This window comes from Lissotriton helveticus, chromosome 10 (genome assembly GCF_964261635.1).
Source record: "Lissotriton helveticus chromosome 10, aLisHel1.1, whole genome shotgun sequence".
Classification (NCBI taxonomy): Eukaryota; Metazoa; Chordata; class Amphibia; order Caudata; family Salamandridae; genus Lissotriton; species Lissotriton helveticus.
Window position 1 is genome coordinate 552,681,168 of NC_136071.1, and position 14,162 is coordinate 552,695,329.

General features: G+C 44.5%; 1 protein-coding gene across 2 annotated transcripts in view; it reads right to left on the reverse strand.

Annotated features, from left to right (window-relative positions):
* MRTFB (myocardin related transcription factor B) overlaps window positions 1-14,162 on the reverse strand; it is a 304,268-nt gene that overhangs the window by 178,472 nt on the left and 111,634 nt on the right. For both annotated transcript variants that reach the window (XM_078663095.1, XM_078663094.1), the window contains exon 2: window positions 9,531-9,596. In XM_078663095.1, coding sequence (XP_078519221.1) covers window positions 9,531-9,596 — 66 coding nt within the window. The remainder of the gene's footprint in view (window positions 1-9,530; window positions 9,597-14,162) is intronic.

The window sequence follows — 14,162 nt, forward strand, 5'->3', positions numbered from 1 at the left end:
GAATGAAACTAACAAGCTGAGCGAGAGTAAGGAGCGCTGTAAAATTCTTCTCATCCCTTGTTAGAAAGTCCAGCCCTTTTGGGAAAATAATAGGCCTTTTTCTTATTGAAGGGTTAGAAGTTAAAGAATGATGCCTGGCAAGGCTAGTCTCGAATTACTAAAATGAGATTGGCCAACACAGTCCTTGATTTTTTTTTAATACCCTTGAAAGCAGATGCGCTAGTGGAAGGAGAAGGCTTATTGAAATAGTATTCCCGGTCTGCCCATCAAATGCTTATACCTTGAAACATTGTGAAACCTTTGCTAATCGGGATCACCCTACAACTACTCCCATTTAGGAAAGAGTTAAAGAGTCACCAAGAACTCTATTTCACAATGCATTAATTATCCACAATGAAGCGACCTCTCCTATCACTCATTGACAGTGCTTGTCTTTGACCCAACACAGTGTTCCAATGCCTTTTGACAAGGTTCATGCTATAGAAACACAATAAACATACATACATAGCTGAAGGAGAACTGTTTTCAGGTTAGGACCACTTGACTGAATCTCACTGATTTAGAACTGAACATACTAGATTTGTACCGCTTCAAGTATTGGGCAGCTGAAGAACCATAAGGGATTTTCCCACCCCACGGCAAGTCAATAACATTGCAATCAGCAGCCTGCTAGGACAGCCTGCTACCCATGTTAAGATAACCCTAGGTGACCATGGAGGATACAATATACTAGGCTTAGGCATCTTTTGTCAGCAGGAGGGCATAGAAATCCCTTTTTTCAAGGGTAGTAAAGTGCAATTCACTGTGATTTTATTGCCATTGAGCACCCTAAGCAATAGGACACTAGGCCGATCCAGTTCTTGAGACATTGTGTCCCACTTGCCGTACAGGAGGAGAAAGGTTTTCCCTATATTGAAGCTGTCATTATAATCATCATCATCATCATCATCATCATCATCAAAAAACGTTATTGCGGCCATTACAGCCATAAAAGCACATATAAATTTACAACACATTAAAATTCGAGTCATTATCACAAAAGACTGAGCTGAGGGGGGTTTGCAGGGCTGTATGACGGAACAACACAGGGAAATACTCTGCATACCATTATTATACATTTTTTACCCCTCATTTTTTTAGAACGCATATGATTTTACAACGTAAGCCTTTACCACGCATTGTTGATATATATATTTATATATATATATATATATATATATATATATATATATATATATATATAAACAATGCATTTGTGGAGGGAGACCCACCCACATCCTCAAACTTACCTTAAGTGCGTGGTAAAGGCATACGTTGTAAAAGCATATGCGTTCTAAAAACATGCATGGTAAAGGTACAATCTGGTAAAAACCTTGTTGTAACGGCTGTTTCCCGTGTGCAGAGATCCGAACGAATGTCATCTTTGGGAACCACAAATCTGATGTCCTGAAATACATCTTCTTCTAACACTTCTGCAGCTGCCTGCGGTCCTGGAGCTCCCAAAAAAAGGGAAATATTTCGATACAGGAGCAGAGGGTTGAGCATGAATACCCTCATTTCACGGCATGATGGAGTCGGCCTGAAAGTGCTTTCATCAGTATAGAGAAGCACTTTGTTGTTGAATGTATGCTCTTGTGTCCTTTGCCTCCGTTTCTTATGTGGAGGTGACTGGAAGCTGGATTGTATGTGTCACTCAAGGGATTAGATGGACCTGCTTGAGGGACCAGAAGTGTAGCAGGAACTGATGTGGGAACGTTGAGCATGACATTTGTGACGTGTGTAAATGTTAGCTTGGGTATGAGATATATATACACTAAGGAGCCTCTTGCTACTAAGGTAGATACACCACAGACATCAATAGAAAAGAAGTAAATTTGTTAAAATAAGGGACGGTAAATTAAACACATTTTCTTTTAGAATTAAAGGTGAATACATATTCCTGTCCAGGAACTTTATGCATTTTTCTACCAAAAGCCTCAACTCTCACAGGATTTCCTGGGCGCCCACTAAATACGTTACAGGTTCGAAGTATTTTCATTACCTACATTTAGGTGTCATTTTATTCTTCAAAATTGACGGTTATTCAAATTTAGGATATAAATGTAGAACAATATGAAAAAGTATCTATATGCTCTTAAAGTGGGTTCCATATGACGAGCAATCTGATGTGCGTATGTCATCATTAAGAAATAGGTGTAGCATTTTCCAATAAAATTCTGATCTGCAGGAATTGATTTTCTAGCCAAAGGTTTCTGTGGAACAGCTTTAGAGACTGAAAAGCAGAAAGTCCTTTGTTGCCAGCAGAGTGTATATATTCTATGTCTATGTTTACACACAAGGCTCAGGAAAAGCTTTTTGGGATGACCCTGCTGAAGCAGCTTGGAAACAGTGAGGCCATAAGGGAAGTAAATACTTTAGGGCACAAATACACCACAGCTGGCTCACACTCCTGTGTGGTTTGTGCTGCAGATGTTTTCACACATTAGACAGTCTAATGAATTAAAGTGCTTGTATTTTTTCTTTCTACTTGGGATATGTAATTCAAGCTGAAACAATGCTAACTGTCTAACCAGAAAAATGTAGGGAAAGCGAGCCAATAAACCGCCTGCCTGTCATTTTAGTTTTGGCAGGAGGCAGAGAGAGCAATATTTCAGTGATGCTTCTGCCAACAGGGGCACAGGGATGTCAATAGTCACTTATGATAATAGATTATTGCGTACATCTAGTAACTGTTCTTTTTCGTATTACCAGTGAATTCTAATGTCAAAGAAAATACGGGGCAGAAGTACAGTTTACTGGTCGCAAAATACTGGTTGCAATTTACAACCGGTATTTTTACAACCACCAAAGAATATTAAGACCAGACCAATGTACTAATGGGTTGGTTCTTACAGTTCTGAATCGTACTTGGTCGCATTCTGACCTACTTCGCGACTATTTATGAGCAAGGTCGCAAATTGAGACTCACTATGATTGAAGTCCGTAAGAGGGGTGGTGACTTCCTAAGGTAATCAGCTCACCTCCATAAATTAAGATTTTTTTATTTTTTTAAATGCAGCCTGTTTGTCTTCAAGAAAACCGGGCTATGTTTGAAAAAAAGCTTGCAACTTGATTGTATACTCATTTTAGATTTGTATTGATTTAAGAGAAGTATAATACAGGGGAGAGCGTACTGTAGGGGCCGGATATACGAAGCAGTTTTTTTTATCTTAAACGGTCTGATTCGGAGTATTATATATTTCTAAATGCAGCGCAAATGTACACTAAGTATACTATCAAAAGAAACTCTTTTCTATTTAATATATGTCTCTGGAAATGTTCTCTGAGCAATAAACTATTTGTTCAATGTATATCGTGTAGAATTTCTTCCTGAGGAAAAACTAAATTCAGCCTTAAAAAACATTTAAAAATGATGGATGCTTTTAAAGGTTGTACTCATTAGGTTTTGTAAATAAAGTGCCTGTATCCACACAAAAGTGTGTCCAACAGTAAGTCACCTATAATATATTTTCAAGAAAGAACATTTCCATTAGAAGTTAAAATAAAGTTAAAAGAAATACTATTAATGATGGGACTTAGCATGTACTGTAGATTAAATGCTCACTCATACAAAACTAAGGGCCTGACGTAAGGATTTGTGACAGAGTACAGTTGGTTAGCGTGGCAGAAGACATTACCATCTGCCAAATTTAGTTTTGACATCTGGCCAATTGGTCTTCTCTTTACATTGAAATGAACAATGTCACAGAAGTTCCTTTCAATATACAAAAAGTCTGATTGACGGCTGCTGTCAGTTTTAATGGCAGTTCACTTAAACTTTATAACTTTTTTTTTCAGAAACAAAATTTAAAAACTGAGTGTTGCCATCATTTTAAAAATACAGTGGTGATTAAAAAACAAAGAATTTCAGTACAAAAATCTATGGTACAATCTGTAAATATTTTTGTTTAACTTGGACACAAAAGCTTCCACAGAACACATTCCCCTGCGTACTTCGTCCACTGGTTCAGACATGAATTTTGATAGTAGAAACAAGATAACATTCTTGCAGTTGAGAAACTGGTCCAAGCTTAAATACTCCAAACTACCAGACAACAGACCATGTTCGAATTAGCAAAAGGAAGGAATACTGTTTCCACTGTTCCAAGAAACCTTGCGGGTGCTCAAGCCCCCACAATGAACGAAAGGTCTGATTGAATAAATAGAATGTGTTTGAAAGATAAGTGGAAATTGTGATGTTAAATTAACATCAACAAGGCAAACTGATCCTTAACAATTTAAACATATCGTCCAGTGTAAACTCGTACTCTCCTAAAAAAACAGAAGTAATGTCCTATTACTTACCGGTAATCTTCATTACTCCTAGTACCGTTGACCTCGTCCAATTCCTTAAAATATGGAGATAACCATCTCCATGACAGAAAAAAAGAAAAGGAGCATGCTGGGATACCCTACGTGCTCCCTCCCACTGGGAGTACATAAGCAGTACCAGCCCAGCATGCAGCCTGAAAACACCAAGCCAACAACAGGAAGGCCGGCCGCAAGGGAGAAAGACAGCCCACCAGGGACGGCCAGGCAGCAGGAGGGCCAGAAGCCACAGCCACTGGGCAACACAGCCGCAGAGCACAGCACAAGCGGCAAACGACCCAATCCAAGCGGCAAGCACCAGAGGGAGAGGCCGGACGGAAACAGAAAAGAAAGCCAGCAAGAACCCCGGAACAGAAAGCACAGGGAGCCGCAGCAGCCGGAGAATGACAGAACAGGAGCCCGGCAAGGCCCAACCGGAATCCCCAAACAGGACACAGGCCAGGGAAACAGGAAGAAAAAGCCCAAACCAAAGCTCAAGGGCAAGCCAACCCAAGAGGCACGCCCAAGGCACACAGGGGAAAACAGAAGCGCCCCCAGAACACAAAAAGGAAACACAGGGAACCAGGGCGTAGGCAGGAAGCGAGAGGGAACGTACACCCCTCCAAGGGCACAAGCGCACCCACCAGGGGCGCAACAAGGGCAGAGCAGGGGGGCCCGAGCAACAGGGGACCCCCCGCAGCAAAAAAGTCGGGCAGGAGAACGCCAGAGAGAGCCAAAAAGAGGGGGCCAACACACATGAAGCAGGAGGCCCCCACCACAGGAGAAACACCCCAGAACCCCCTCAAGAAGAGGAGAAAAGGACTCCAAGGTGGCAGGAAAAACGCACCACTAGCCCACCGCCCCGAGCAACAGAACACAAGCAGTCGAGGAGGCATGGGGAAGGCAAACCAAGGCAGCAACAGAAGAGCCAAGGTAGCACAGGAGACCAAGCGACATGCGGACATGAGCGGAGGAAACAGTGCAGGAAAACAGCACACACCCCACACAACCGGCAGGGAGACGCCCAGAGGACGACACCCACCAGCAACAGGCACGGACAACAGCAGGCAAAAGACGGAACCATGTCCAGCCAGGCCAAACCACCCATACACAGCCCTAACCGCCACACAGTACACAAGGACAGTGAACAGGAAAGAAAAAGGGACTACCGATACAAGGTACTCACCAGGGGGGCAGGAAGAGGGCCACAACAGCACCCCCCCCCCCCCACCCCCAACAGACCGTCCAGGCGCCCACCATAACACCAGCGCCGGGCAGAGAAGTCCGCCCCGCCGAGGCCACAGCAAGATCCACACTGGCCACAGGCAGGGAGCCAAGGACCCGGCCAAGGAGCAACCTGAAAAAGAAAGACAGCAGGAAAGGCGGACAACAACAAAGAAAGAAACAGGGCCCGCTACGCGGAACTCACAAGGAGGGCAGGAGGAGCGCTCCAACAGCTCATCGCCCCCCAAGAAACCTGCCCAGGCGCCCCCCAGGACCCCAGCACCGGGCAGAGCAGGCCACACCACACGCACATCCGGGGAAGAAAAACAGCAGTGGGAGGGCGCAGGCCAGACCACCAGGAGGTGCCCCAGCAGCCACCTAACACAGACACCAGCAGAAGCAACCAGTCTGCGTCCAGCCGGCAAGGGTAAGTGGCACCCCGGTCAGGAAACGTACCCTCACTCACCCGGGACCACAGCCCAAATAGGTGTACCCAGTCACGGTGCATGAGGACACATCCAGGCACGTGAAGGCACGGGGAAAGAATGACATGCCCAGAACCACAGGACGGTGAGCGTCATTGCCAAGACACAAACCCGGTTCCCCAGCAGCCACGGAGACTGCACAGGTAGAATGCCACAACAACTCCCAGAGCGAGCACGAATGGCACCAGAAAAGTGCAAAACACCGCAAAGCGGGACTCACCCGTAGCGGGGGCCGCAGCATCAGGAAACGAGGCCCCCACACACCGCCGGCACCAGAATCCAACCAGCGCCACGCCAGCAAGCCGCAGGAGCAGCGCGTCTCCCACCCGGCCAAGCACGGGGAGGCGCGCCCTGGCGACCCGGAAGAACAGCGGGATGACGGCGCACCAGCCGCAAAGGGCCGGCAAACCAGAAAGCAGCCAGGAAGAAGCCCCGCGACCCAGCAAGCCAGGCAGGCCGGGAGGCAGACAAAAGAAGAAACCAGGAAACAGCACCCCTGCCCGCGAAGCCAGGCAGCCGGGCAGGGGAAGCAGAGAAGGACCAGCACACCACCCCAGCCCGGCAGGAGCGGGCGCAGGCAGTAAGTAGAACAGCACAGCACACTCGAACATCCATTCTGTCGGAGACAGAAAAAAAGAACAGGCTGCATGCTGGGCTGGTACTGCTTATGTACTCCCAGTGGGAGGGAGCAGGTAGGGTATCCCAGCATGCTCCTTTTCTTTTTTTCTGTCATGGAGATGGTTATCTCCATATTTTAAGGAATGGGACGAGGTCAGGAGGGACCTGGAGGTAATGGGTCCCACAAGCACTTGGCGTAGAAACATCTAATACAGGTGTTTAATGAAGATTAGCAAGTTACTACAGTGTGTTAATTTACAAAACAGTTAGCATCATATTTGATGGAGATCTAATTATAGAGTTTAATAAGATAGAATGAAGAAACCTAACAACTATGGAGTTTTCAGCAGCTAGCACCAAGGATGCAGAGCGGTTTAGATATTGTATGAGTTCCCTAAGAAAGATGGCCTGTATCATATTGGGCCACATATCACATGCGGCAATGCCATGTTAAATGTTGGTAGGAAGCAGAAAGTGGTAACCCTTAAATAAAATGTATGAAATATGGCTGATCATAACTCAACAGAAATCGGTGAGAAATTAAAACACAGACAGTATTGTGGCTGGTGAAGAGGACAGTATTGCACAATCTCACTCATGATGTACATTAATGAGTACAGAATGACGCAATGGACATTGGTGTGTTTGCGTTTACTTAAATTATTAAACTGGCTTAGATTCATGCAACTCTGAAGATAAATAGTTTACAAAATATGATAGTGTTCTGCTGCAGCTCTTGCAAGTATGTTCTCATTGTCTATTATTGCACACACGATTTAGATCATAGGTACTCAAACATTTTCCCAAAGACCAAAATGTTTGGTCTGTGGTGTGACCAAGGGCCACATTAATGCCAGCAGGGTGGCTGTCGGGAGGGGGTGGAGTGTATTAGGGAGATGTAGTGGAAGTGTAGCATGTTCATCTAGTGGCTGAATTGCACAATGTGAAACCAGAAAATCTTAGATCAATCCCAGCTTCCCCACTTGACCAAATTGTGTGATCCTAGGCAATTGTTAAATTTCGCTTTCCTTTCTTTTTCTTCATTAAGACAAATCAGAGAATCTTGAAATACATGACTTCTGGATGTTTGCTGTACTAAACCTAATCCTGTGTTTGATTTAATATACTACAATACTGTCCATGTATAATAGCAACCTAGGTTACCCAAAGGGTGCACACAACAACTGACCTGCCTCTTAATTCACTATTGGCATTGTTGTCTGGGTGGATGGAAGCATGAATGTTTCTAAAGTTATGTGTGAAAACTATCACTTTTAAAAAATACTTCTCAATGCAAGGATCTGAGGTACTAAGGTGAAAAGGTTCTGCACTTTTTACATTTTGAAGAGACTGTACCATGTTTTTACATGTTTGTTGCAAGACGTCTTTCAAAATGGAGATGTTCCCAAAGTTAAGCAGTGCAGGACACCCCAGTTACTTCCATTCTTTAACTTCATTTAACCTGTAAATACATAATTGCTCATTTATTTATTATCTTTAAAATGTTAGTGCTGAGTCGAGTGAACAGCAGCCCAGTGCTGCTGTTGACCATGCGGCCCCATGTAAAAGTCAGGAGGGCCGTACTTTGAGAGTCACCGTTTTAGATGGTAAGCATGTACTATCACAACTTTAAATGTCAAATTAATTTAATTAATTTAACGTTAATTCAAATAGGGTGTTATTTTAATTCCCTGCCTCCTCTGTCTTTTTGAGGGAGTGTGCTACATTAACAGTGTTTATCCATGTGTGGTGCTTGACTTGCCTAAGTCTGTGCTGGGGTAAAATAACACTTGTGTTGTGCTTCTGGGGTCGTCATTTTGAATTGCAGTGCTCTTACTGTTTTGTCCGCGTGTGTTTTGTATCAGGAAGTCCCTCCAAAACCTCTCCTTAAATTTCCATAAACCACACCCATTTTTGAGTAGTTATTTCCCATTTACCCGCTACTCCCGATGGTCGCTCTCACATTTATCATATACCTGTGCGACTGGATATCTCCACCACCATGGTAGAGATGTCCATGCAGGAAAGATATGAGGGTGGAGGAATGGATGAAGAGATCTCTGGCCACAGGTTTGTGAATTACATTTTGTAGCACATGAGTAGAACTACTGTAGTACTACTTTATGTAGAACAAAATGCAGTTTGTGAATCAGGCAAACTCCTCCAAGTGAATATTGGAGACTTCACAATAAGCACATTAAATCTAACATATTTATTTTGAAGAAGGTTTACTTCTTCCTCCTTCTCCCATTCTCTTCTCTAACATAATGTAGATGTAACTTAAAAAAAAATCCACACTGCAGATCAATGTACAACAAGAATTAAAAAGTCTTTCTTCCAAATGAGATTGCCTCCACAAGGAAACTATACAGCCCCAGAGCGTTGATCTACCCAGGTGCACATCCAAGTCAAAACGTGGTCACATAAGCAGCAAAGACTATCGATATACAGCTTTAACATGTAAAACAAAGTAACTAGTTGTGGAATCAAGGGTAGAGCGGTGCAAAGAGGGTGCACTGACACAGGCAGCTGCTCTTATCTTACCAAGTCACATACACAAGGTCTCCCCCCCCATTAATCCCTTAGTATCAATGCACTGTTATGCCTGACACTTCACATACTCCACGCTCAAGTATTGTCCAATATGTTAAACTGACAGATACTGTTTGATTTATGATTTATTTTTTAAATGAATGGATATGATTATTATTGAAACCCGTTGAAATACACGAAAAACTACATAAAAGAAATGTAAACAAAAAATGAGACTGCCTTCAAAGACTTTTTACACTATGACATGGGACATAAAAACAGAGAGCTGGCAGCAGATGCCATTCCACATATAAATAGTCTTACGTGGCATGATGCCCTGGTCCACCAGCTGTTCTCTGGTCCGTCTTTGCTGCAGTCTCAGCTGCAGAACTGTGGAAAGATAGAACAACAATTTAGATTGCGGAAATTGGATTTTTGATCAGGCAAAACTAAAGATTCTGACATCAAAAATGGTCTACCAAGCATCCATAGCATTTTAAACATGGGTAACACCCACAAGTCAAAGAAAAGATATTCATGCGAGTCTCCCCTGTACACAATGTGGTTTCTGATAAACCGAAGGACAACAAGCGCAATAGAAAAGCATGAGTAATTGCTATTTGTTCCATTATAATTATAGTACAATTGGTATATACTGTGCCATGCAACACAAAAGGAAATATCAAAAACCCCTTTTAAATGCACATCTTGAGCATCGGATTTTGAGTCGATAATACGTTTCTCCTGTAAATTCACAACACATTTTACCTTGAATTGTGTATGACAAATGTTATGGCGTTAGAGCGGAGTTCTGAGCCAATTTATATAATGCACAAACTTATATGCCAAGGGGCATATATACATTCACATAAACACCTAATATTTGGATGCAGATCCATAAAAGATAATTGAAATGCCGACCCGATAGTAATTACAAAAGTTTAGTATTATCTTCTGAAAATGTCATCATCTTTGCCCTATGTGATTAAGGAAAGATATCCAATAAAATTGACAAATACCAGAAGACTAACTGCCATCCGCAGGCTAACCTAAATCCATGAATCAGTTTGTTAATGCGGCAATTTATAAGCGATTTCCAGACCCTCGACTCCTCCACACTCTGGTCTTAGGAACAGGCGAACTAACACCATAAGGCCAAGATTCTATCTCTGGTCACAGGCAGATTAACAGAGGAATCCAAAGAAGAAACATAGTTATTGTTCTCTAGTCGGGGCTCACTTTCCAACTGCTCTCAATCACACCTGCACACTATCCCAAGGAAAACGCCTGCGAGATGGCATATATTCTTCACTGTTATAGGCAGACATCCTCCGCTGTAAGTTACTTTAGAAGGTGGTAGTGTTCCTCTGTAAAGGTGCCACCAGCCGCCTTCCTGTTGCTAATTACAAGGCAGTAGTAGAGACATGACAGGACCAACAAATGACAGTTTCTATGCCAAAAGCACTGCAAGTGGCCCACTAGATCCCTGCCCAATCTGGACTTGGCTTGGTGAGTTAGTAGAGCGTTGGTGGGATGACCTGTGGGACCATTATCTCAGATCTAGCAGTAGCCCCTTGTTTGCCTCTCCCCAAGCCCCAGAAAATATCCTGCACTGGCTCCTGTTAGAAATCGGGTTTGTGGTTGGCAGAGGTATGCACCTTGTCCAAGCAGAAACCACAATATTAGTCATGGTAAGTGATGCACACTAAAAGATCATCTGTGGTCACCCTCTGGTAGATTGGCACAGAGCAGTCAGGCTAATCTAAAGAGGCAATGTGTAAAGTAATTGTGCACAAACACACACAGTAACACATTGTAAACACCACAAAAGACTCCATACCTGTTTAAAAAAACCAGATCATTATATTCTGAACAAAACAATACCAAAATGGCAAACATCCAATAAGTACAAGTCAAGGTATGAATTTTTAAAGACTAAGTGAAAAATAGTGCTTTGAAGCAAATAGTGCTTTGGGGTTACTGTAGGTCGTACTGGACCAGGACAAAGTCGAGAGTTCAGGCTGCCCTTGATGAAGCGCAGGCAGGTTACAGGACCCACGCAGAGAACACTAAGCAAAGTACCTTAATCCTCGTCACAAAACGAAATGCAGAGGTGGCAGAGCGTGAGTTCTGTAGATAAAACGCCGGAACGTCCGAACACGAGGGCGATGCATCAGGCATTTAATCCATGCTGGAGGCGATGTGTTGATCTTATCCACGCGCTGGTAGTGATGCGTTGATCCCTGAAGTGGTGATTGCAGAGGCACTGTAGCAGTGGCGAGTGCAGTACACTGGGTCCAGACCTCGCAGCGGCAGTGATGCGTTGAGTCCGATGTCGCTGCAGGTGATACGTCTGTGTCCGATCAGTGCAGAGATGCCGGAGAAGAGGTTCTGGCAGATGCAGCACTTTAAACTTGCATCCAAGTGCCCTGGACTGGATTGGCACCACTTGGCAGAGCAAAACTTACAGCAAGTAAAGTCATAGTGCTGGGATGAAGTTGAGAAGTGAACTCTTTGATATCCCTGAGACTTCAGCAACAGGAGGCAAGCTAACAAGTCCTTGTGGATTCGCAAGTCCTTAGGATGTAGAGAGCTGGTCCAGTCCTTCTCAGTTTCAGGCAAGAAGTAGCAGGCAGCATGCCAACACAGCAAGTGTCAGTCCCTCCTACAGCACAGCAGCTTTTCTTCCTGGTAGAATGTCCTTAGTTTCATCAGTGTTCTGAGCACATGTGTCAAAGGTCCAGTATGTATTGTGTTAGCCTTTGAAATAGGGAGCCTTGAAAGAAAGGTCTTTGCAGTACACACGGCCCTGCCCTTCCCTGCCCTGGCTCCAGACTCACTACAGTGGCGTATGCAGCCCTTTGTGTGGGGACAGGACGCAGCCCTTTCAGGTAGAAGTGTCAGCTCGTCCCCCTCATCCTGCTCAGAGAGACCCATCACCATGTAGATGACCACTCAGGCACACCTACCCTTCCTTTGTTTGTGGTTGTCTAGAGGGAATAAAGGAAGCTGGCTGTCATCCACCTCAGACATGTATTCCAGAGACAGACAGAAGGCACCAGATTATTTAAGTAAGAAAACGACTAATAGTGTCATTGTCAGAACTGTAATCGAAAAACCTAATTCACTAAAAGATGTGTTTTTAAATTGTAAGGCCATAGTCACCAAATTTGGTTTCCCTGTCTGTTGGACTTGGCCCTTTTTGGCTAAAGTTCCAGAAATGTTTTGCTTTCGTCCTAGACCTTTTTTCTGACATGGTGTTGCCAACTTAGATGCTTTGGGCACTTTGCCACTGCTGATCAGTATCAAGGTGCAAGTGCTCCCTGTGTAAAGTGTAATGGTAATTGATTGTCCATGATTGGTATGTTTGCCTTACTAGTAAAGTCCCTAGTAAAGTGCACTATGTGTGCCAGGGCTGGAAATGCAAATGCTTCTAGTGGGTCTGCAGCACTAATTGTGCCACCCACAAAAGTAGCCTTAAAGAGAGAACTCAGGCCTGCCACTGCAGTGTCTGCGTGCAGTTTGTTAAACTGCCATGTTGTCCTGCCAAGTGCACCCACTTGCCAGGCCTTACCCTTCCCTTTCTATGCACATCAAACACCCCTATGGTAGGTCCAAGGCACCCCCTGGGCAGGGTGCAGTGTATGTGAAAGGTAAGACATGTACTGAGGTGTGTACCATGTCCTGACAGTGAAATACTCTCAATTTCGTTTTTCACTGTTGGAAGGCAATCTTGCCCATAGGACAGAATGGGGAGGCTGTGTAAAATGTTTCCAGCCTATCTTCCCATAGGCTTAAGATGGAGAGGTGAAGTTTAGTATGCCTGAACTCACAATTTAATAACACATCTTTTTGTGAAGGTGGTTTTTGCATTGTGTGTTTAGAAACCACTCTTTTAGAAGTGGCTGGGTTTTTGTGCTCTAACATTTCTGTGTGTCTCTTCCTGGTTGTGGATTGACTGTCTGTATCCAAAAGCGATAGGATATGGGGACTTCTTGACCCAGGGGAGGAGGTGAGACAGCAGCAAGCTGATCTACATCTGGAGTGTAGGTGGGTGGAGTAGCCCCTAGAGGTGAAGAGGTCTGGGCTGCCACCATAAAACAATGGCTACATCTCCTGCTGAGTGATTAAGGATCCAGACCCCCACTATCAAAGGAAGAAGGTGTCACTGGCAGGGAGACACCCAGAACTGGTTTGGACAGGGGTCAGTGCCCCCCTGAACACAAAGACTTCAAAGACTGGGGTATAACTATGAGAGCTGAAGCCCCTGAATGTTGGAATTGGATTTGTCAAGACTGAAAAGGATTGAATCTACTTCATGGTCATGAGGAACCTCGGCCAAGGAAGAAACAGCTGAAGAGACTGAAGGAAAGGACTGACCCTTACTGTGTGTTCTGGGGCTGGTCTACAGTTTGCTGCTTTAACCAAGGAGAGGCTAAAGGGACTTTGCTGTGTGCTGTGTCCTGAAGTAACTTATCCCTAAGGACCGAGGAGAGCTGGCTCCTTGTTGTGGAAACTCAGGAACATAAAAGTTTCCAGGAGAGTCTCAGTGACGCTGTGTGCGTGTGCTTTTTGCAGCCTGAGACCCTCGTAAGAATTGCCCTGTGATCGTCGGCACCTGGAGTCCAAGCTAGTCTCAGCGACGCTATGTGTGTGTGCTTTGTGCAGCCTGAGCCCTTCGTGAGGACTGTCCTGTGATCGTGTGAACCTGGAACCCAAGTGAGTCTCAGCGACACTGTGTGCGTGTGCATTGTGCAGCCTGAGAACATCGTGAGGATTTCCTTGTTATCGTGCACACCCGGAATACAAGTGAGTCTCAGCGACGCTGTGTGCGTGTGTTTCTTGCAGCCTGAGACCTTCGTGAGGATTGCCCTGTTATCGTGCACACCCGGAATCCAAGTGAGTCTCAGCGACGCTGTGTGTGTGTGCTGCTGGCAGCATGAGACCTTTGTGGGG